Source organism: Nelusetta ayraudi, unplaced genomic scaffold (assembly GCF_046127955.1).
Source record: "Nelusetta ayraudi isolate G7.1 ecotype Tasmania unplaced genomic scaffold, CSIRO-AGI_Nayr_v1 ptg000048l, whole genome shotgun sequence".
Taxonomy (NCBI): domain Eukaryota; kingdom Metazoa; phylum Chordata; class Actinopteri; order Tetraodontiformes; family Monacanthidae; genus Nelusetta; species Nelusetta ayraudi.
The window spans coordinates 17,095,538-17,119,810 of NW_027466098.1; the positions used below are offsets into that span (position 1 = coordinate 17,095,538).

The window sequence follows — 24,273 nt, forward strand, 5'->3', positions numbered from 1 at the left end:
GAAAAAAAGGTTGTTGATGCTGACGACTATGACGAAAAATTTCCGTCAACAAAATTAACAACGATTGAAACTACAGAGGCTTTTAAGAAAGAAATAGCACCATTCCGGCCATAACACCTCAGGTTACATATGGAAAGAGTCTTGCACATGACTAATGCTGAGTAAACAGCAGCTTCGGACATTGGAGCAAAGGAGGTGGAAGACGCCAGGGTGTGTGTTTGTACCTCGGCCACGGTGATGCAGTCAGGGTAAAGGGTATGAAGGACATGGTTGGCCAGCATCAGGTAAAGCAGGGAGTCTTCGTCCACCTGCAGGCCAAAGTACTCGCTGTAGTCCCCCGAGAAACCCACGCCTGAGGAGCAGACACCCACACAGTCATCGTCTACCAGCTTTTCCAAAAAATAAAAAATAAATCCAAAACCTCTCCCTCCTCTGCAGTTTTCTAAGATTTGCCTGTTGATGCATCTCCTCTGCTAATTCAAAAAAACACACACAAACAAACAAACCAGAAAAAGCCCAGCCCGGAGTGCTGTTGACTCCTCCTGGCACCTGGCTCATTTGGAGCCACAGTCTCTGCAGTATACTGAGCTCCCGCCCACACCTTTTCATCTAAATCACTTAACAGCCACATGAAAAGGACGAGATCGGCGTAATAGGTCATGATGAATTAGAGTTTTCAGTTTGGCCCGCGTCCTATTACAACACATATGGAGGAGTGGGATTTTAGTTTGCCTTTCCTTCATCTGCCGCTGCTCCGCAGCACGTCAGGCTCATTCCGGTTAATGTAGAGCAACCTGTATAATTGCATCTGTGCTTTTTCAGAGGTGCCCTAAAGAGAGCGAGTGTGTCTTTTTTTTTCCTCCCCACTTTAAAATGTACCGCGTGCACCCTGGAGGCCCGGCGCTGGTGCATGCACTTAGTAATGAAACATTTTCAAGGCTGTGCTGCTACTTTGTTTACATTGCTGTTCGCATGAAGTCCCCATCTATTGCAACTCGGGCGGCATTGGCGTCTCACTAACTTTCTCTGGGCGTTGAGGTCGAGACCTGTTGATTCACTGCACAACATGAAATAGCTGCTTTGTCTAATACAGAAACAGCCGCTGGACTCTCGCAGTGTGTGGAAACAGCACTTGTTGTAAAGCAACACAGTGGGTTTTCTACAAAAAAAAAAAAAAAAAAAAATCTTTTTCAAGGATTTGTGGACTTGAAACAGGGAAAATAGCAGGCCTGCCATATAGCCTGTGAATCGGGTATATGGCTACATAACTTTGGTCGCCTGCCCAGCACCTTCCAGGGACATCACGCAAGTCGCTCCTGGGCCGTCGATCTGCTTCTCTCACTTTTTTCTCCTTCCGCAAGGACTTCTTTGGCTTCTAATTTCAATCTTTGTGCTGTCATTATGGTGGCTAGTGACCCACTGATATTGAAATTGAGCTTCAGGTCAACTGTAGCTCAGGAGGTAGAGCAGGTTGTCCAATGACTGAAAGGTTGGCAGTTCAAATCCCACTCCATCCCAGTCTGTCGTTGTGTCCTTGGGCAAGACACTTAACCCACATTGCCTCGTACGAATGTGAGTGGATGTTGGCTGGTGGAATTGGCTGCCATGCTTCCGTCAGTCTGCCCCAGGGCAGCTGTGGCAACACATGTAGCTCACCACCACCAGTGCGAATGAGCTTTGAGCTCTAGGCGCTTTGAATGCCTAGAAAAGCGCTATATCAATCCAATCCATTATCATGATTATTAGGTACACGTACACGCTCAACCTTATGTGAGATCTGCAAAGCATTTATTAACCTATGTTGGGTCAATCTGTTTGAAGAAAATGACCCTAATTTCAGATGCATGTGCAATATAAGTCGTTTTTTTTGTTTGTTGACAAAACCCATCTGATTTAATTTGAATATTTGCGAGTAGTGACAATAAACTGTCCTATTTATGCTGAACTGTCTGCGCGTGTGTGTGAATGGCAAATAATTCTCAAAGGGCATTTTCTTTTCTTCTTCACCTTGATATCCACGAGTGCAAATTAAACAGCGCTCCCCAGATCCTGTGTTTGAATGTGCTGTAGGCATGGGAGCCGTCTTACCGATGCCGTGGTGATGGTACAGCATGGAGGTAATGCCATCGAATCTGAAGCCGTCAAAGCGGTACTCCTCCATCCACCAGCGCAGGTTTGACAACAGGAACCGCAACACTTCCCAGCTAGCACGCACGCACACGGACAGAGACACACACAGAGACACACACTCAAGGTCAGATAAACAACAAGCTGTGAATTATTCACACAGCTCATCATGCACTTTATGCGGCACTGATTAATTTTCGCCACTACAAGACATCCACATATTGATAACCACAGGCCCATTATGCACGAGCCGCGCGCGAGTGTCAGCGACGGGAGATGGTGTTTTCATTAACTACACCAAAGAGTCCTTCACGTATCCGGTTGCCAGATTGAAAAATTAGCGGCTCCTGCGACACGGCAAAGTTCTCTGATTTCCATCAAACCAATTTCATCACGGCTGGGCTCCTGTGTAAATAAGCCCAGTCCGCCTTTGCGCGTCTGAACCGATGGAAATTCATGTTACAGTTGGGTAAACAAACGCCACGGACGGGGGTCGGGTCGACTCTCCTCTGGATGAGAAAAATCACGCGCTCTCGCTCCACTCTGGCTGCCGTCTCCATCAGCGGAGCAGCTCCGTCTTACGAATCGCAAAGCGGAAAGAAAAAACAGCAAAAGCACCTGAATACGAAGGCATAACCGGCAGCTTTGTTTCCTCGCCCGTGGCCTTCTCTCTAACATGCAAATGCTCCCAGTGCCTGTTGGCTGGACTCTGTTGGTGGATGTTGGTGGAGGCGGATTCCATAAATGGCGCCCCCGTCCCTGCCCCTCACCGAGCGGAGCCGAGCGGAGCGCTGGGAGAGTCATCGGGATCTGAACAGCCACTCAAGGCTACACGTTCCACCACTTCTCATTCAGCGTGCGTGTGTTCCCATGGAAATCTAACTTTAATTTGGGGAGGTAAGGGGGGGAAAAAATGAGTTGTGGAGAAACAGTGTGTAATGAGCGCCCATGAAACACTGAACACACGGGTTCAACGTTTGAAAGGGGCCGGGAGTTATTGCACATGTGAAGAAATCCACACTGCACCGATGTCGTGCAGCTCTCGCAGATTAGCCCGAGTTTGCACCTCTGATGTTTACATATAAATACTGTATATCTTCATATGCAACACAGATGCACACAACAATGTTGTCCTCATTGCATCACTGTTGGCCAATGAGCCTCTACAGTGCCAAACTTAAAGCTTCTTGAAATACTAACTTTTAAAGCGGATCAACAACCTCGCTGGAAACCCTGCGCTGCTGTTTTCGGTTTGCAGTATCCCCACGGCTCTGCCTTACGTATGGCAGAGAGCCAGGACCCTCTGCCAAGTTCTTACTAGAAACAGGATCTTTATGGAATTCCAGCCAAGTTTAAGTATATTGATATTTAACCAAAACAAATATAAAAAAAGACTCCAATATGTACTAACACAATGACAAAGTAAACATCATCTCCAATGAAAAATAATGCGATGTGCTGTGGATATTGTGTGTGTGTGTGTGTGTGTGCTGGGGGGTTCCCACAGCTCTTTTCTGTGTTTGTTCGGGTTAATTTGTTCGGTTTATTCTAGTTAAGAGTTCTGAGTGCAATTTCAGTTGACGTTATGGTTGTGGCTCCGCTACCGTTGTGCAAGAGAGCGTGCGAGCGTGTGCGTGTGTGTGTGGTGACTGTACCGTTAGCGAGGTAACACTAGGCGTCACTTTGCTTGACCTGCCTGCAGCGAGCAGGAAGTTGAGTTTGCAAAAAATGAAATAAAAAGAGCTCCACCAACCAAGCTGTCGACATCATCTTGTGCCCCTGACTTGACTGTTACAGGAAGGTGACATAAGATTAAGACTGATTAATTCTAAAACTGTAATAATAATATATTTCTCTATATTTTTGCACTATTTAGTTGCTGCTGTAATTACACATTATAAATGTTCCCACTGTGGGATCTAATAAAGGTCTTCCTCTTCTTCTTCTTAAGCCCACCAGGCAAATTTTTGGGGTCCACAATCGCAGCTCTAAACTAAACCAAAGTGCAGCGCAAGGACAGAAAAGTTGGAGAGTCAGTTCTATTTTTTTTTATATATTTCATTTTCAGCTGCAACACCACTCGGAGGGCCAGTTCAACATTTTTTGGCTTGAATGATGCAATTTCAGTGTTTCAAAAAGGTTGCTGAAGCAGTGAGTAGTCCCAGTGAGTAGCCTCAACGGCACTTCACTGACATTGCAAACTCGAAAAAATTCCATAAAAAAAAGAAAACACAAGATTTTTTTTCCCCCCTCCACCACACAAAACATCCTTAAAATAGCATCTCAATCTGTCCCGCCGTGTTCCAGCAGCAGCGAGAGCAGAGGATTATATCCTCTCTGCCCAAATTCCAGGGTCTGGATTTTGTTTCTTTCTTTCGAGCGAGTAAGCCACGAACACAAAAATGCATTTAAATGCGCTTTCCCTCCGTGCTCCATTCCTCATGGATGACCAACCGGGGCTCTGTTTGACAGGTGTGAAGCCGCATGTTACATCAGCGATTCCGCCATTCCCTCGAGGGAGCGCACAGGGTGGTGGTAGCGGAGGGAGTGTGGCATGATCCGATATAGCAGCCTGGTTGGGTGGTCACGCAGACCCTGTGATAAATAGATTAGGTCTTCCACTCGGGTGCACAGAGCCAACAAAGGCTCAGACACAATGTATCCTCGCGGGACGGAGATAATAGCCAGACAGAGCCAGGGGCCTGAGATGAAACCATGCTGCCGCCGCGAGGCCCATAATGCCATTCATCATCAAGTCTAATTACAGCGGCGGAAGAAGATCTCCACACCTGATGCAACACATGGCTTAGCCACGCAGCGCCGTGGAGTTAGCCCTCGGCCCACTAAAGAAACATTGCACCTTTCCAAACGGGAAGACTCGCCGCCGCCGAAAGCCGGTTAGAGAGCACTAATGGCGTTAAGCTCCGATTCCGGGCGCGGAGTCACAAAGAGCCATTTATCATTTCTGCGCTGATGTTTATTTAACGCGCACGCCGATTGCGCCCGCTGCCGCCGCCAGTCAGCGAAGAATAACAAACTCTGTGCCGTTTCCTGATCAGAGCTCATTTGCTCCTCTGAGTCGACTGTGACCCTTTACTGTAATTACGTGGCGCCGTGAGCAGAGCAAACGCTCGGAGAAGAAAAAAAAACAAAAAAAAAACTCCTTTGTATCTGACAAATCAAATCTGCATGGGGGATCAGAGAAGCGTTGGTGGCGAGAGAGATATAAGTCCCGTTTTTTTGGGCGGCTAACATGCGAAAAAGCGGGAAGGGCGGGAAGAAGGCAATGTGGCAAAAAGCATGAATAAGGTGTTTGAGTAATAATGAATCCTTCCTTAATCCCTGCGGCCGTACAGGCGTCCAAGACTCAGACAATGACAGAAGTGACACGTGCAATAAATTCTTGTCTTTTCTCGCTCATGGACATATTAAATACACATATGGACCAAACATCTTGAAAGACGTGACTTGCTGATGTAGTATAATGCATGCGATATCAGTCCAGCAGCAATATTAATCATGTTTATTTGATTCTATCAGCCAAGGGGTTATAAAAAGGACTAAACCGAGAAATAAAAATATACAAAACAAAAGCAGGCGCCCTCATCCAGGCAATTAAAAAGGTGGTTTTTGCACTTTTTTACGGCACATTTTAGGAGCTCTCCAGGCAGTCTGGTGAAGCTTGCTGCCGTGCATCGTGATATCTGACAGACTGTCCCTGTTTTCTTTTTCTTTGCGCGAGATATCCGTCGTTGGTGTTGAATTCTTTAGGCTGCCTGGCTGCTCTTGGCCCGTCACACCTGGGAATGAGATTCTTCTGTCTGCGAGACTCTGGCGGGCTTCTCACGCAGCACCGGCTGAGATGGAGATCGGCGTGGCGCCGCAACAATCACCTGCGTCTCAATTTCTACGTGGAGCTGGCGGCGTAAAAAGAGAGAGACAAAACGTTGCGGCTCAGGAGCGCCGAGTCCTGCGTTCAACCTGGAAGTGCTCTAAACTCTAATTGACGCTAAACTGGACTCCCAAGGACATTGTTACTGTGGCACACGTTATGACTGCGGTCAGGCAACCACTGTGAAATTGTGTATTAACTCGGAATGTTAACAATTAATCGATTAGCGATTAATTGTCGATTAAGAATTGAATCGATTAAATTAAATTACTTGCAATTAAATGCACATTTTTTACTTAAAAAAATCAATTAATTGTTAATCGATCAATAGGGTCAATTAACTAACAATTACTGAATTAATCGATAATTTGTATCCCTCGTATTAACTGAGGCAAGAATAGGGGTTGTGGCAAATTCAAAGTCTATTCCCTACAAAAACACAGAAAATCTTTCCCAATCAAATTTTAATCATGCGAAAACTTCAAAAAAAGGGCAGATATTACTGGAAAGACACTTTTTGAAACGCGCCGTGCATGAAGTGGCAAGAGCAGCTGTGCACGCTTCGGCCTAGCAGCTCCATCCGGCACCGAGTGGAAGCTCTATGGGCAGCACTAGCAGCCGGCCTCCGTGCACCTACAGCTACGTTGAGCTCATTAGCTGAAGCTCACCAGAGGGGAAAACTGCTTTTCCCTTTGCTGTGTGACTTTACGGGGCAGGAGGCAACTCATCTGTGTAAAATGAAGAAATGACTTCATTTGCACCGAGTTTGCACTGAAAGGTGTCAAACGTCAGGGAGGCCGGATCTCATAATGCAAAGTTGCTCGAAACCAAGTGAAACGATAGAAAACGTGGTATGGGATGGTCCGATTTCTGACTGACACAAAATAAGACGGGCACATTGTGGACAGAACCAGCCAGCTAACAACAACTTGAGGCCACCTATTGGTGCGAGTGTCATCATCATTAGCCATACAGCTCATGGACGGTGCACCAACCACAAGGCTGCACCGAGGTGTTTAATGTAGTCCAGGACATGACAAAAGAATTTTGTCCTTTGTGTACCATTTTTCAAGTTCTGTTGCGTGTGTGTTTCCTGTTTCATTTTGAAAGTCTCGTGTCCTTGCGTTTTTTCCATGCTTTATTTCCTGTTTTTCTTTTCTCCGCCTTTTTCCGTTGCCCCTTGATTTTTGTCGCCTGTGTCTCATTGTCAGTCCTGCCCTTGATTGTTTTCACCTGTTGTCCGCTGCCCTTTTGTATAAACAGTCCTTGCCTCCCTTTGACTTTGTCGGATCATTGTTGTTTGTTTCATGGCATCTGTTGGTTTGTTCAAATCTTTTTATGGCTTCCTTTTGTACCTGTCTTGTCTGTTTGTTTGTTTTTTCAGTTCAAGTCTCCCGTTTTGGTTTGTTAATTTTTTACCTTTATGGACACCCTTAGTTTGGTTTTATTTGCCGTTTTAAAAAACATTGTTTTCTCTTTTCTGCAAAACCCGGAGTTTTCTGCACTTTGGGTCCCGTCTCCTCATCGCCTACACACGTCATGGCAGCACTTTTTGGTTTTCTTTTGATGTGAAAATGCCATCCAGGAAAAAAAAAAAAAAAAATGCCATCCAGTTTGGACACATCTGCTGAAACTACAGATGCAGCAGCATCCAACGCTATGAGTTCACAACTCACAGAAGCTTCTTCCTGGCCTTGTTCTGTTGTTTTGGGGGCTTGAAGCAGCTGCTCCTTTCATCACGACTATAGTGCCTCTCACACCCTCCCTTCTCTATCCATAAAGGAAGCTGACTGGTTACGGAATCAGTGGAAAATGGAGAGCGAGTGCTGAAAGGCTTTGATTGGGTGGATGATGACGACGGAGGAGCAACATTTCAGAGTTGAAATCAGGAAATCCGAGCAAGGTCGTCTTCACATCTAGGAGATGTCGTGGACATTTGCACCAACAGGGGCATGCTGTATCATTTCTCCATCTTTAAAATCTGTCTGAGCAATGTAGTTTATGAGCAAGTTTCTAATTGTGCCACCTGTGCTGCAAAACTTTTCCAATTCTGGGAGGCTTGCACACTTCTAACGCTCTTTGTTGCTCACGCAGGTGCAGCATGCTTCCCCCTCCTCAGACACAGATCAAGGCTCTTGTTCAAATGGGGTCAAATGGAGTCGTTGATGGGTTGGGGAACGGCGGAGGACCACATGCCGGAGCCTCGGGAGGATGAAGGACGCCGTTTAAACGGCCACGCTCCCCGTGCAGCTGTTCCCGGGCTTAAAGGGAATGGAAGATGACACCCTGACCTTCTTACACCTTTGTGCACCCTGCAACGCACCTAGGAATTGCATCATTTCACAAAGCACGCCTTTGTGCCACACGCCAGTGGAGTCCGGTGATGCCATGGGGTCCTTGAGGAATATTACAGGGGTCCCCAGGAAACCTCTGCCTCAGAAACCTCACATAGATTTTATAACCTCGAGTTACAGGGATAGACTGTAAGTATTGCATTCGGGGAGGTAAATTTAATCAGACTGTGGATCTTGGAAAAGAATATTGCAAAATAAGGGCCGGTGGTTAATTTCATATTCATGGAGCGGTGGTTGGTAAATCATAGAGAATTTGGGAGTGAAGACAAAAACAAATACATTCACCAGTGGATTCAGTGCATTATTACACGTTAATGAAACTATTTAATTTGGCTCTCAGTGCAGAACAAACTAGTGTCCCGAGTCCTCATGTAGAATCAAGGATGGTGCAGAGGCACATCACAATCTCTAGTCCCATCACCCCATTCGCACATCATTAGCAAATATCTGAATGAAGTGAAATGAAATGAAAAAAAAAAAAGTGCAAAGAATAATCTTGTCAACGTATTACAGCTCTCTGGCCCTCGAACATCTCTGAGCGAGAGAACATTATGAAGAGTCAAAAAGAAATTTTAAAAGCTTAGCCCGGGGGTCGTTTTTTTTTCTCCATATCTGAAGTAAAGATTGATGAAAATGGATGCAAATGATCCCCAGAGAGGTGTAGGGGGATTACAGAATAAACCCGAACACCGAGCTCCTCACAACTGACGGTCCTAAATCTTCCAGCAGGATCGGCTTCTTCTGTGGCTGCCAACCTCTTACCGGCTGAGCCACGAGACCTGATCACATGGTCACAAGGTCCCTGTCTCAAGGTTTGCACAGGCAAAGTCACGGTCTTTACAGACGGTGCTGATGACAATGTGGATACAGGTGTGACACCTGTTCCATCAAACCATCCTGGCTGTTTCATTCCTTCCTTCCCAGGGTGAAATATTCAACATAAAATCAAACGAAAAACAAAAATCAGGCTCGATCCAAAAAAAATGCATCCGTTGGGTAAAGTGGGTAAAATTATTTTCCTTTATCATCATTATTGCTATGTTTTGCCTCGTGCATCATTCAGCTCCTTGCATTGTACAACATCCCCATGAGTGCTTTGGGAAAAAAAAAGAATCTCATGAGCAAAAAAAATATCCTTCGAGGTTCCAAGGGCGCTTGTTCTACCTGAAGAAATAAAAAATAAAATACTGCGCAGCCTTTATTGCACAATAATTCCCCTAATTCTACTGTTTTGTAAGGTTCTTTCATAGCGTTTTGAACCGAGAGATGCAACAAGCCTTTCAGGAAACGCGCTTTCAGACAACAAGCACGTTCGGGCTGGAAAGGCTCTCGGCTGAACAACCGCATCAGTCAGGCATCTGCGCTCAGACAGAAACACATAGCATCAGGGAATAAATAAATACATAAATAAATAAATAAGACAACCGTGATAGAGATGCATGAGCGGAATTGGAGCAGAGCGAGGAAGGAAAAGTATTCTCGTTCGGCCCGATGGCCGGCGCGGCTCGTCTCCCGTCAGCCTAATAAGAGCGTCACAGTCTGGCCAGAAATTCTTGACGGCGGCCGGCGCCCCCGCCTGATTAAAAACAGTAGCGTCGGAGCCGCAGCCTCCTCTGAAGGTCGTCTGCCGTCACGGGCGGCGGCGGAGGCAGGGAAGCTTGACACCGCGCGACCTGTCCCAGCAACCTCCGAGGGGAGGAGACAAATGAAGTGGCGGCCGACGCTGCGGAGCCCCTCTGGGCTTTTTTAGCCAGCGCACCCCACCTCCCGCCCTGGGCAGACGTCCTGTCCACACGTCCTGTTTAATGAGAGCCGCGGACAAGAAGCGGCTTCCGTAAGTAATGAAAGATGAGAGGTTTGTTCCGTCATTACGGCCTCACGTCTGGCATTACAGAAAATACTGGGGGAGGGAGGTGCTGCTGCTGCGCAACAAACAAAAGGGGAGTTTTTAAAAAAAAAGAAAAGGAGGAAAAAAGGCCTTTGATAAAACCAACGGCGCAGTTTTCTTGACTGTGTGTGCAGGACTCATTAGTCCGGACACTTTTGCACCGTATCGAACAACAATCGATAGATCTGACACGCGGAGAGCAAAAGAGGAGTCAGGGAAAACCGTCGGCGAAAAAAATAAAAACCCAATCGGACTTGCTTCGCCCGCTCCCTCCACCAGCCCCTCCCCCACTCACTCTCACTCTTGCGTAATTGGCTGAAAACATGAACATTAGCGATGCCTCCAACATGGTATCACGAATTGGTTGCTGGGAACTCATTAGGATTCAACAACCGCCACCTGTCTTGCCGGATCTGTTGAGAAGGTAAAAAAAAAATCAAACGCATTCGAGGAAACTCCGATTCCACCGTTAATAGGCCATTTTACGCCTCGGGAATATGAGATTAATAACGAGGCCCAACAGCGCGCCCATTTAAGATTTTTTTATTTTATTTCTTTCCATATCTTTTGTCGAGGAGAGACGCTGTCTGTCATTTTCCGAACGTGCCTTTGACCTTCAAGCGCATAATGTCCTATCAGATCGCCGGGAATAATATAAAGTGTGGGCTCATTAATCAGTCCGCGTGTATGGCGCCTTTTTACATTTCTCAGGCGACTCGAGTCGTTTATCAACCTCATTTTCAAAAGGTAAACGTTTGCGTTAGTGACGCAGACGTGGCCGACCTCGCTCCTTCTTCCTCTTTTCCTCCTGACGTTTGAGTCCAAATCCGAGAGCCACGGCAAACTTCAGACCGCTGGGGGGAAAGATCCGTGAGGCAGCCGCACGCGGGTGTAATTACGCGGCTCGAATCTGCGTCAAAAAATAAATAAATAAAAACACTCTTTGCTGCTCTCGCGCCTGCTGTGGGATGGTGTTTACTACTGCAGCAGCTTTTATCACCTTGTTGATGGAGCGATGAAACCGACGACGTTCAATTCCGTTTGCATCAGATGTGAAAAATCATGCCTTAATCATAAGCATCGGTGCACACCTACAAACAGCCTATGCATGGCTGCACTGCATACATTAACGCCAGCGCTGTGCGATTAGTTAAAAGGATACAGCCGGCGTTGTTAATGTCTTGATTTAAGGCGCTGAGGGCGACTGGGCGATAATTTTCCCGGCGTTGTCCCGACGGACGCACCCTAATACGCAAACCCCCCCGACGGATACGGCGGCAGTGCGGCCCGGTACCTGGAGTAGTTGAAGAGGCGGCTGTCCCACAAGGAGTGCACGCCTCTGGGCGGAGAGTGGAAGAAGCAGGAGTCGGAGCCGTCGAAGCGGTTCAGGCCGTCCTCCGTGTTCTTGGAGGCGTGGCTGTGCACCACGTCCAGCAGCACCACAATGCCCATGGAGTGGGCCACGTCGATCAGCTGCTTCAGCTCGTCGGGGGTGCCGTAGCGGCTGGAAGACACACGCAAGGAAAGACAGAGGGCGGCAACCTTAGAGCACACAAACTCAAGAGTCACAGAAAGCCTGCATTCGATTTATTGGCCTGTTCAAAGTGATTTTTTTTTTTTACTTCAGGGTAAAACACACTCAGAAAATGGGGCGAGCAAGCACAGCAAGAAGATTGTGGGTTCAATTCTGGGCCTGGGCTATGTGGAGTTTGCATGTTCTCCCTGTGTCTGCCTGGGTTCTCTCCGGGTTCTCCAGCTTCCACCCACAGTCCAAAAAACATGCATTTGAGATGAATTGGGAACTCTAAATTGTCCTCTGAGTGCGACTGGTTGTTTGTCTTTGTTTGTCTCTATGTGGCCCTGTAATGAGCTGGCGACTTGTCATCAAGGGAGTCACGCTGCCTTTGCCCTATGACAGCTGGGAGAGGCTCCAGCAGACCCCCAAGACCCTGAGCTCAGGAATAAGCGGGTATTAAAAATGGATGGATGGCTGGACAATAATAAAATACCTGTTAAGCGCAAGTGCATAATAATAAGTAATTATACAGAATAATCACAACACACAATAATCAGCATATAATTACTAACAATTTTAGCATAATTTAACGGAAGACATTCCATTTCATCAACAGATTTTGTTTGTTTGTCTATATTTCAGTAATATGAGATCTGTTTTGGGGCCTCTAGTGGCAGGAGGGACGGGAAAAAAAAAACTTAAAAATTACATTCACGCCAGAGAAATAGTGGGCGTGCAAAACACACTTTATTGGATGGAACGTCCTCTCTGTCCTTCTGGCTATCACTCGATCAACTCCGTTGCAAAACAGGACATATCGTGCAACAGCATTACCCCACTTCCTGCAACAAATCGCTCAGGTTTTAAATGACACCGAGAGATCAATCATGGGTGAAATTACACTGCATACGTTTCACTTTTTGGGGCCGCGCTCTGCTCTAAGCCAGGAGGCTAAAATGTCTGAAAAAGATAAGTGCCTCCACTTGTCCATATTTATGTACAGCCTGCCCTTACTCTCCAAGTGGCTATTTTCTTTTCTTACCAAGGATACAGTTGGCCACTTCATTTCATCTTTGTAAACAACAATAGGCGAGGCGGTGGAGTAAATAAAAGATTTTATGAACATAATCCACCATTGATTTGGTGAGTCCTGGTCCATTTAGGCTTATATTAAATATTGTATATTCAAGATTCTTCAAGATATTCAAGATTCACGCTTCAAACATCTCCTGCAGCCTTTAGTTCCATTGAAGAAGGCGTTCATCCCTTCCGGCAATGCAACACCAACATCATTATCTCTTTTCTGCCACATTATTTCAATATGTGAATATACGCCCAGGCTGCATCCATACATTTTTTTCCACCTCAATCAATACCTAAGGCAGAGACAACAGAGTGACAGGTAGTCATATACATATAAAAAAAAAAAAACGGAACACAAGGACAAAGACAGGTGACCACAGCGGGCGAGAACACCTACAAGACTCCGGGAAAGTCATTATGCAAAACTGACAAGGCTTTTACCTGGAGGCAGCGAAGAAGCTTGTTATCTGGTAGCCAAAGCTTGCATAGTAGGCATGTTCCATGACGGCCATGAGTTGAATGCAGTTGTAACCTGGAGGCAAAATCACAAATGAATGTAATTAACGAGATATTCTTTACAATTTCTCAGGATCCGCGCTTACAGCTTAAAGTGCAACCCAGGCTTGTAGACCTCTTCTTCTCTTTTCTTACGACTCCTTTTCACACATCTTTGAAGATTTCCGCTAATATCAACGCGTCCGTTCGGATACGAGATGTTCCGCAAACGTCTCACGTCGGCGCCGTTTGACCCGCCTGTGTTGTGCTGAGCGTGTGAGCTCTGGGCATTTTTCCCCCCACGACCCGCTCCGTTGATGCAAAGCGATGCGGAGGCTACAGGGAAACACCGGCCATCAGAGTCAGAAGGTCATGTACGGCACTGCGCCGCCACCGCTGCAAACTGCCTCCATGAATAAGGGAACAACGCGCTTTTGAAATTCACACAAGCAGGCACACACACACACATGCTTTTTTCAATATTAAGGAACAGAAATAGCAGGAAGAGACAGCTTGCGCTGGAGACAGCGCAGTTTAGCATCCTAGAAAATCCCATTGTGCACATTCCCACAGCTGCTGCAGGTGGGTTCACTGATAATGTGTGTGTATGTGTGTTTGTGCGAGTGTGTGTTTAATAGGCATATGTGTTTGAATGCCAAATAATGCCCTCCTAGTACCTTCAAAATCCAGGATGCAGAATTCTGCTCCTTTAGGTTGAAGTTATTACTATTATTATTTAAATGCGTTATTGAGGTAAAACTTGCCACAAACCTGAGCTGTTTGCAAATGTGGTAATGAGGGGGGGGGTGTTTCAGATTTTCAGGAAAAAAAATAAACAGAAAACAAAAAGCAGAAAAAAAAATAATCCTGGGGCAAAGTTTTTTTTTGCTTAAAAATTAATTTTGAAATGTGTTTCTCTGCTGCCGCGACCTCATTTGCCTCCCTAGTTTATTTAAAAAAACATGCAACCACACTTCCATTTTGAATCCACATCACTCTGCGGGCATGACTATTTTATCATGGGCGTGCGCGCTGAAGGTCGCGTCACTCGCGGTACACTCCAGTCCCTTCGAACTTCAAACAAAGCCGGCAAATTACGATCTGATATAATGCGGACGGGGCCGCGTGCAATTCAAAAGGGAAGAGCGGCAGCAGCCATTGAAGTCTAAACGAAGGCTGTCTTTACAATTCTATGGCGGCTGTGTGTTGTCAATCTCACTGTGTGACAGACAGATTCCGGCAAAGTGCAGGGAGATTGTCCCCCGTCTGCAGCCACACGCACATAAACAAGTCTGCGCTTTTTTTTTTTTGGAACTCTGCACATTCTTCTTGACAAACACCGTCAAATATCCCATCTTCCCTCGGGGTCATGCCAGTGGATATAATATTGACTGGCCGCTATAGAGAGCTGTGCAGAGGGAGTCCAACCCGCCAGCCAGCCAAACCGAAAAGAAGCCCGACACATGTGATTGGGTTTTGGAGCGGTGCACCGCGGTGGAGAAAAGACATTGGACACCCCATGCATTTGTGATACGCCGGATTAAGAGTCACTCCAAAGTCTCAGAGTGCAATTTTTTTTCTTCCTAGAGTCACCCACCACACACGCCGCCGCCCCTCCCTTCTGCACGCGCGCTTGCTCCGCCCAGGTCACAACCGGATCTTTCAGCGAGGTACTGCAACTTGACACACATCCATGGCATGCGAAAGCATTTGGTATTTGTTTTATACAAAATAAAATCATTCGCAATTGTTTGTCTCTTCTTGATGCAACCACACCTTTTGAAACACAAAAAAACGTTTTCCCACAAATATTTTACAATAACTACATTTTTACTGGTGGCTGAGGTAAAGACACATTTTCTTTCATTTAATCTTGCCATCCAGTCCACACTGATAGCTTTAAACTATATTCTGTACTGTACATACACCACGTGTCAAAAGTTTGGACACACCTTCTTATGCATTTTTGTTTTCTTTCTACACTACAGAGCGATACATGAGCAAGATATGTAATTATGCAGAAAAGAAAAACACGTCAAACAACTAAATATGCTCTTTTATGAACGGTGGCTATATTGAAGAATTTAAATAATAAAACATCTTTGAGTTATTTTACACTTTTATTGTTTCCTACATAATTCCATGTGTGTTCATACGTAGCTTTGATGCCTTCAGTGAGAAATTGCAATGTCATTAGTCATGAGAATGAAAGAAAAGACATTAACTTCACAGGGCGAGTCCAAACTTTTGACTGCTCGTGTACATCAGTCATCACTAGTGTACATCAGTCTGAACGATCCACCTCCATCTTGTCCCTGAGTGACGGTGAGTGAGAGCGAGCGGCGTCTTACCCAGGTCTTTGATACGAGGCAGCACGTTGACTGTGAAATTGGTGTACGAGGCGATCTTGGGCTCAGGTGACGCGATGCCGACGTGGGCCTCGTATATCCTCAGGCTGGAGGGCTTCTTCGGCCGTGGATGAATATGCTGGGGGAGGGAAAGAAACGACTTTTCTTGAAAAACACAGACCTTCTTTTTAATTTTTTTTGTAAGAGGTAACAGTGTGGGTTTTTTTTTTTTTCTCCTCCAGCGGTGTCTTCACACAGTGGCTGACAATGTTTCTGTGCACGTTCAATATTAAAAGATCCTTGATTTTTTTTTTTGTAGTTAAACAATCTGAGGGATTTTTTGGGGGTTTTTTTTTGGACAGAGCTGGCCATGTGGCGTCTACCCTCCAGGCTGTCTGAAAGCATCATTCTGAAGTACATGATTAAGACACTTGCAAATGGAGCTAATGTAGTGCCAGTGAGAGGGGCCCCTTCAATTAACACGGCGCCAAATAGCCAGCGATAAAGACGGCGAGCTGGTAAATATGTAAAGTAGGAGATAGTGCGGCAAAATTAATTAAAAACCATTTAGTTTTAGAGTGGAGTTCGGCAGAAACCTCACAACTGGTGGAAAATATTTGCAAATAAAAAAAGTGGTATGAAACTGTTTTTTAATGTGATTTTAATCATTAAAAACACCAATTAAGATTAATCTACGCTGCACAGTCTTGTGTGCCTTAAACGCAAAAATGAGAAAACTAAACGATATTAATGTTAAATAGATTAAGGCAGCAAACATTGTGAGATCCATAATTAATTTGTGTTGTTTAGCATTATTTTTTTGGACCTCTCTTATTGCAGCACACTGATGCAAACAACACCAGTGCTTACTAGCAAGAAGTTGCTGGAAGTTTTTAATAATTTAAGCCAGCAAATAGAGCAACTTACAATATATGGGTGTGGAGGATCGTAGTGAACCCAGTCGTATATCACCGACTTCTCATCCCGGGTCACATATTTCGCCCATGGCGATATCCGATACAGGCGCTCACCCTCAATGGTATGGACTACGACCTGGAAAAATAGGACAGATGGGTTGAATTGAGTCTGAATCCGTCTCTCCATCTGCCAATGCATCTATACATCTATTCGCAGAGGGACAATACACACAGTGATGGACATCTCAGCTTTTGTATGTGAGGAAATAATGCCGACTTTGTCAGAACATTAATAGCCGACTGTAATTACCACATGGTCATTCCAGAAAAACATTCACGTACACATTCATAATGTTTCTGTGTATTGGATCATAAGCCAGGCAGTGAAGTAAATCTGGAGCAGAGTATTGTTGTTATAAAAAAAAAATGGCAGAGAGGGAAAAGAAATCATATTATTCAACAAACAGACACTTTAGATCAGGATGAAATTGTACAAAACTGAATCCTTCAGGAAAAAGAGAAAGGAAAAAAAGTACATGTGTAACAACAACACAAGGGCTGAAAAGTACAAAATCGGCTCAGTTAAATTGGAACAACAAGCTTTTAGTTTGAGAGGCCTGTCCACAAAAGTTGCAAAACTCAACATTACAAAGAGAAGGAGCAGATAAATATAGAGGACCACAACACTTCCCATCTCTCAACGTAAAGACTTGCAGCCTCTCTTTCAAGCATTAAAAAAATAAATTGCGTGACACACTGAGCACAAAAGTGCAGACAGTAAAAAGTCACAGTGCCAGTCATCAATGTGGATTCAATAATAATAATTACGTGGCTTTATTTATTTTTCAGCGAGCAAACCCTCGACTTGGTTGCAGCGCAGCCTTGCTGCTGGCCCGCCTTTAAAAAAAAAAAAGGAGAGCAATTATGACAAATGGGAAATCTGAATCATTATTCTTTCGCCTCTCATCCATTATGGCTGCAATTGAGGGCCGGAAGGGGGTCAGTCCAGTGCAGTTTGGAGACCTAACTGACGAGTTGCTGTGCCTCCATCAGTCAAATAAGAAAGGCGAAAAGCAGCATGAGGTGTTGAAAAAGCCCACCAAGAAATCGATCCGGTAATGTTACTCACCCTCTGTTCGCCCGGGTGGGTTTTTTTGTTACTTTTTTTTTTTCTCCTTTCGCCCCTGCAGAAGTGGAGCATTAGAACCCAAATCATTTTGGCTTCTGTTGTGAAGTAATGACTGTTCCGATGCCACCTGCCTGCGAGCCGTCGGCCAGACCCCCCTCTGGGCCTTTTTCATTACGGCGGCGCCACCTGGGGGTTAGCTGCCCGGCTCCCCCCCCCCTCAGGACACGCTTCAAAGTTGATGGGATTAGGAAAAGATAGTTGGATAAGTGGACCGGCATAAAGGCTGATGGAGCGGCGGCCCTTCAAGACAATTTGGCCGGCGTTGGGGCCGCATTAAAGGAGAAATATCAGACCCGCCGGGGCAGGATGAGACGTCGCGCGAGCAGAAAAACAAGTGAAGAGTGGGACGAGGAGAAGAGAGAGAGAGAGAAAAAAAAAAGTGGCGTTTGATCGGCTGGCGGGCGCTTTGGTCCGCACCTCCGCCGCCTCGCGAAAACTCTTATCACAAAGGGCTCGACGCGAACGGCGTCGCCTCAAAAGAGCACCGCTTGTTTATGGAGGGAAATTGGGCCCCTGAACAAAGGGGCCCGGGAGGGTAAGCCGCTCTCCCCACACACACACACACACACACACACACACACACACACACACACACACACACACACACACACACAAACACACACACACACACACACACACACACACACAGGAGTGATCGGTGCCGGGCTTGCGCTTCCACGAGGGAGTGCTGTGGAACTAATTCTAATGTGGCGCTCACAGCGAGAGAGCCATTCACAGGCGGCGGCGGAGGGGGGGGCGGGGGGCGGTGGAGGGGCGCGCACGAGGAGAGAGGCCATGTGCCAGCGTTTCCATCTGCTTCTTATCGTCCTTAGACTGACCTCGGGCCGACAATGGGAGCCGGGCAGCCTGTCCGGGGGCAGAGAGGGGGGTGTGGGGGCGTGGGGGGGGCGGGGGGGGATTGCGGCAGCGAGCGACCCGCTTCCACCAGGTTGAGATGGCGGCCGAGCTCTCGCTCGCCATCCATTCCCTCCGCGCTGGCGTCTCGTCCCGGGGATTATTTCTCACCCAGAAACACTGACGCCGCCGCGCTTGGGAGACAATGCATAATGGGGGGGGGGGGGCTGAGGAGGGGGGAGCATCTTTTTACGTTTACCTCCCAATGAATTATTTACCGGCAGGTAAAAACCAATCATCCATTCACGCCGCGTTGCCGGGGCTCTGCACAATACGTCCTGCGGGGGAGGATGGGGGCGGGGGGGGGGGCTATAGAATCCATCAGCCAGGCTCCTCAGGTGTATCTACAGCAGCCCCTCCCCCGAGCTCACGCTGCGAGTGCGGCATGTTGTTGACAGCCGCGTGCCAGCCTCTCGCGCGGTCTGTCGCACATGGCGGGTGGTGGGGGGGGGGGGTTCTCCCAGGTGCATCGCGTTGACAAGCCGTCGCAGCGGCAGCGCGGTCACACCTTTCCGAGGGCCGTGAAAAAAAAAAGCAGGTATGAAGATGTTTTTTTGTTCTCTACCTTGAGTTTGGTGTTGTGATCCACAGCCGCCGTCTTGTCATACTTGGGCGGCAGGATCAGCTCCCACTTGCCGAACTCCTTCTTGGTGTAGGGGTGGGAGAACTTGTTCCAGCCGTCTGTGGTGGTGGGTGGTGGGAAACAGAGGAAGGTTTTTAAAGTTAAATATAAGCTCCTCATCCAGAGTCAGGTGGATTGTTTACTGTAGGCTGGTAAGTGACGGTTAGATTATATCCTCGTTTGCTCAGTTAAGGACCTGCAGCGAGGCAGTTTGTTTTGGTGCATGTGCAACTGTGACATTCTAGCGGTGACATTACTGAAGAGAATTAGGGCCACAAGAAGAGAAAAAAAAAAAAAAAAACGTTTTTTTTTTTTTCAAGTTTCCAATTTGAGAATAAAGTCAAACTTTTGAGAATTAAGGTGACATAAAAAGGACGAAATTTTGTGAATAAAACCAAAATTTTGCAATTAATGTCAACGTGAAGTAAGTCAAAATGTCAAAATGCCGAACAGCTCTGCACGGAAGTCGAGTGGAGTCCTTACTTCCGTTTTCGACAGTTTCCTAATAACTGTGGGTGAACTTTGTGGGTAACCTCCTCCAAGTTTGTCCGTTTTTTTCTCCTGAACAGGCGTAAAGTTTGACACAGTCTTTTCAGTGTCCTAATACTTATTACCACACTTTGTTTGAGTGCTCGACGAGCAAGGATTTCCCTGTTACAAAACCCAATTACCCAAGTGCAATTTCACAAGTTGTGGTAGAGTGTCCGCCCTGAGACTGGTAGGTTGTGGGTTCAATCCCCGGCCGGGTCATACCAAAGACTGTACAGATGGTTCCCATTGCCTCTCTGCTTGGCACTCAGTATTCTGGGTTGGACTTGGGCTTGGGGGGGTTAGATCACCCAATGATTCCTGGGCATGGCACCGCTGCTGCCCACCGCTCCCTCAGGGGATGATGGGTAAAATGCAGAGGACAAATTATTTCGCATCCTTTGGGATGTGACAATCACTGGGACCTTTTAACCTTTTAACAGAAGACACGTTGTCAAGTGACGAAGGTGCGTGACTGCCATAAATTGATTCATCATTAATCTCGAAATTTCCTCTTTATTCGTGAAATTTCTACTTTATTCACGAAACTTCGTCTTTTTTAACGTCGACTTTATTCACAAAATTTGGTCTTTTTTATGTTGTTTACATTCACAAAATTTTGACTTTATTCATGAAATTTCTACTTGACACTCAAAATGAAAACTTAAATAAAAATCTCCTTTCTGTAATATTTTTTTGTCTTCTTGTGGCCCTCATCCTCTTTCATAGTGAAATAGAGTCCCGTCAAAACGACGCCCACGATTTAGATTTTCCAAATCTCACAACGTCACATGATGCCATGGATGGACATGGCAGCATTAATTGATTAGCAGCTGCTATTTATTTTCAAGTCACAACACTGTTGACACTTTGCCTCCTGCCAAAACCAGTGCGATTTTCTATCCCCCAGTGGTCAGGGTAACCCCCCACACCCCACCCCTCATCCGTCTTCACACGATCTGCCTCTCTGTCCCTCCTCACGACGCTCTCTTGTTGTTTTTGTGCTCGGCGCTGATCTACTGCGTCCTGCTGCTGCCTTCTCGCTGCAGCCAGCGGAGCCGCGGGTTCGGCCATCTTAAGGAAAAACTGATAATATACCACTTTGCCGCTCATTGAACGGTATCTGAGGGCGCGGCGGAGAGGCATTACATTCCTAACCTGCTGATAGCACATAGCCATTGTCAGTGACTGACAGGAATACATTAGTACACAAAACATTTATTACAAAGCAGCCACCCTGGCATGCCAATTTAAGTCGTTGGTTTTTGCTCAGTAATCCATATCTGCTTGCTATTCATGAGGAAACGCAACAGCCAGATGGAAAATGAACCAGACGAGACACTCCAGAGGTGACCGGGAACATCAGCGACACTTTTCCAAAGATTTTTTTCTGACTTTTCCTTTTTTCTTTTTTTTCTTTTTTTTGAAATTGACTATTTATTTGTCCCTCTTCTCTTAAAAAAAACTCCACTGACAAAAATATCAGTGCATAATAAATCAGACCTGCCACATTCGTGAGAAGCTCCGTCGGGGTCGTTTCCACGTTCGCTATGAAATCGGAATCAAGCATTATGACTGGGGGATGTCAAAATGCAATCTCTTTACAGAATTGAATGCCGAGATTGAGCCGCCGACCCAGGTACGGGGAGGATAATTAAAAAAGGGGGAAAGAAAGTGGAGGAGAAGCGGCAGCGAAGGACCAACGGTGACAGAAATGTGGGAGGACTGTAAACAAATTGATAAAAAGGATTGGTTTGGCAAACGGGATTCATCTCGGGGTGTCGCTGTTATCATAAATGCCACCTGCAGGGGTCAGCCAGTCAGCTCAGGATGGCTGTGGTACAGTGTGCTGCTTTATGTAGAGCAAACTGTTTGCAGCAGACATTATGACACCAGTATTCTCGTTGCTTAAGATCCTCTCACGTATTTGTTCTCGGTACTTGCTGTGACATAGGAGACACTTTTTCCACACAACAGTGCTGTATATCATCACGAACACTAATGGTGAGTGTATTGAAGCGAAGCTCATTTATATTCTGCATTTGATAAAAGAAGAAAAGGCATATGAGACGGAAAAAATATGACACAAGTGGCATCAGCTCCTTTGCTTGTCTACTCGCCAGATGAAAGCGAGTCTCATTTAATCTTCTCAGCGACGATGAAAATAAATATTATTGTGGCTTTTTCCTTTTTTTTTTTTTGTATTTGTCCCCCTGCAGTGTGCGCCGCGGCTAAAAATAACGCTTAAAATTAACCTGAAATCTCTCTCAAAGTTGGAATCCGGGGGGAACGGAGATTTCAGCGCAATCACAGAGGTTGCACTCGCTCGACAACTTTGCCGGCGATGATGAAATAACCAGCTGCTAAAATATTAACAGACACTCCCACATTCAAAAGAACTTCCCTCAGTGTGCGAGTTTATCCTGTGTAATCAATATTTTCCACATTTCCTACTCCCGGGTTGGTTGATCAAACGGGCCGATGCCCTTGCGGTGCACTTCGCTCAGCCTTTTCTTAATTTCTGTGCCCCCTTTTGTGCTCAAGAGTGCATGAATGTCAAATTCCTTATTTAATTCACCATGAAGACGTTCAGCCTCTCTGCGGGCACCGAAAACTCTCCCCTCCTCCACCCCCCCACCACCACCACCACCACCCCCCGCTCCTTTTCTTCTTCGTCTCTGCAGTGTCTGCGACTTTAATTAAAGCAGTTTAGTTTAGCAATGTGATCTATTGCCGCGCAAAGACTATCATTACTCGCCTGTGATGATGTATCATTTCATTCTTCGTTTGTTATTCTTCCGACACAATGGAAAACCGTCTGTTGTCGGAATCGGCTTTCCTTGACGCAAAAGAAAAACCAACCAAGATTTTTCTAGGAATTAATAGCAGCAAATGAACGTTTCAGCGCCGTGCTGCGGGGGAATTTCGCCATCCTCAAGCGACCGGAACGCTTGCGTAAGAGCGGGAAGGTGATTAAAGTGAGGCGGAGCTGCGGTGGAGTCAAGCTGTTGCCTTGCCGCCGCTGCTGCCACTGACGCGTCTTTCCGATGAGGTGACGGGGCTACTCACTGAAGTCGCCGGCGAGGAAGAGCGCCTCGGCGGCCGGGGCCCACTCCTGGAAAAACAGGCTGTTGTCGGGTCGACGCTGCACACCGAAGGCGTTATAGCTGCGCGTGAACTGGTCGAAGCCTCCCTCCGCCTGCTCCAGCTGGAACAGCTGCTTCTGCAGCAGCTCATACCTTCACAGCAAAAACAAGCACAGAGTTCATAAAACTGGATGAAGGCGCAACAAATGTTGTCTGTATCTTTTTTATTTCTTTTACCTGACCCACAGAAAACCTTGCGCTCATGTTTCAACAGCTGCATTTCCATGACAGTTTTTTTCACAAAATAAAAGACATATGTCTGAAATTTTCGACAAAGTACAATTGTGCGTTTCCATGACATTCTTGCGATATACCTCTATATTGATACGTCTGAGAAACTACCTCATGAGAGTGCAAAAACCCTTTCACGACATATGAGAGGTTTTTCAAAGTTTAGCTGTTTCCAGTTACCAGTTTTTATTGCGATATTTAGGTTTTGCGCAATTCTGTGGGTCATAGAAACGCTGCTAATGCTGCTGTAAAAAGCAGAACAGCCAAATCAGCCTTCTGCTTGATGGAATAAATAAATAAAATGTAAATCCTAGTCCTTAACAAGCAGAGTAGAAAAAGATTCAGTTTGTTTAGTCTGATGCAAGTTTCTGTAAACACTAATATCCCAAAGATGATCAAAATGAAAAATCAGAGCTTATTTTTTTTTTTATTTAAAAGAAAATAAGAGCTCATTTCCACTTTGCTGCTTGAAAACGCTGTAAATAATGTCTCCTATAATCATTTTTGGGATCCTGGGTTTCAAATTGCAGTTGATGAGAAATCAACAAGGGTAAAAGTGGATCATGATTATAAATTCATTTCAGAGTAAACACTCTTTTTTAAGAGTGAAAAACCAGCAAATCTTTGCACGTGGAACTGTTTTTTTGTTTTTGTTTCTGTTTTTTAAGTGTGATTAACATATCAACCCGTTTTAAACTTGTTTATTTGATTGCACACAGTGCGAGTGGTGCGGTGTCACACGTCTTTCCCGTGCCATCATTATCTCTGAGGCGCTGCCCCCGTGATGCAGAGCTGCCCAGCTCCCTGCACAACGCGTGGCCACCGGCATATCCCGCGAGATAAAATTGCTGCCTGCTACTTTCAACCCTGGAAGGATGGACTAACTACTTTGCAATTTATTTCACTTAGGTCCCTGCGGCCAGCTGGTGTCCATATCAGATTCCCCCAGGTAGAGAGAGCGTCTTTCACCAAGGCTGAGTTAAGTGCACTCTCCCCCAATGCCCCGAAGCCAAGCTCAGACT

At 46.0% G+C, this 24,273-nt stretch overlaps 1 protein-coding gene across 2 annotated transcripts in view; it reads right to left on the reverse strand.

The window, feature by feature from the left end:
- The window catches only part of gbe1b (glucan (1,4-alpha-), branching enzyme 1b), an 82,264-nt gene that overhangs the window by 51,177 nt on the left and 6,814 nt on the right, over positions 1-24,273 (reverse strand). The window contains exons 2-9 of one of the 2 annotated variants that reach the window (XM_076036794.1): positions 22,944-23,113; positions 19,290-19,405; positions 16,631-16,756; positions 15,707-15,842; positions 13,302-13,392; positions 11,556-11,765; positions 2,089-2,204; positions 225-352 (exon numbers count right to left, since the gene is read on the reverse strand). In XM_076036794.1, coding sequence (XP_075892909.1) covers positions 225-352; positions 2,089-2,204; positions 11,556-11,765; positions 13,302-13,392; positions 15,707-15,842; positions 16,631-16,756; positions 19,290-19,405; positions 22,944-23,113 — 1,093 coding nt within the window. Of the gene's footprint in view, positions 1-224; positions 353-2,088; positions 2,205-11,555; positions 11,766-13,301; positions 13,393-15,706; positions 15,843-16,630; positions 16,757-17,749; positions 18,330-19,289; positions 19,406-22,943; positions 23,114-24,273 lie in introns of those variants that run through there. The other variant, XM_076036795.1, reaches the window with a different exon arrangement.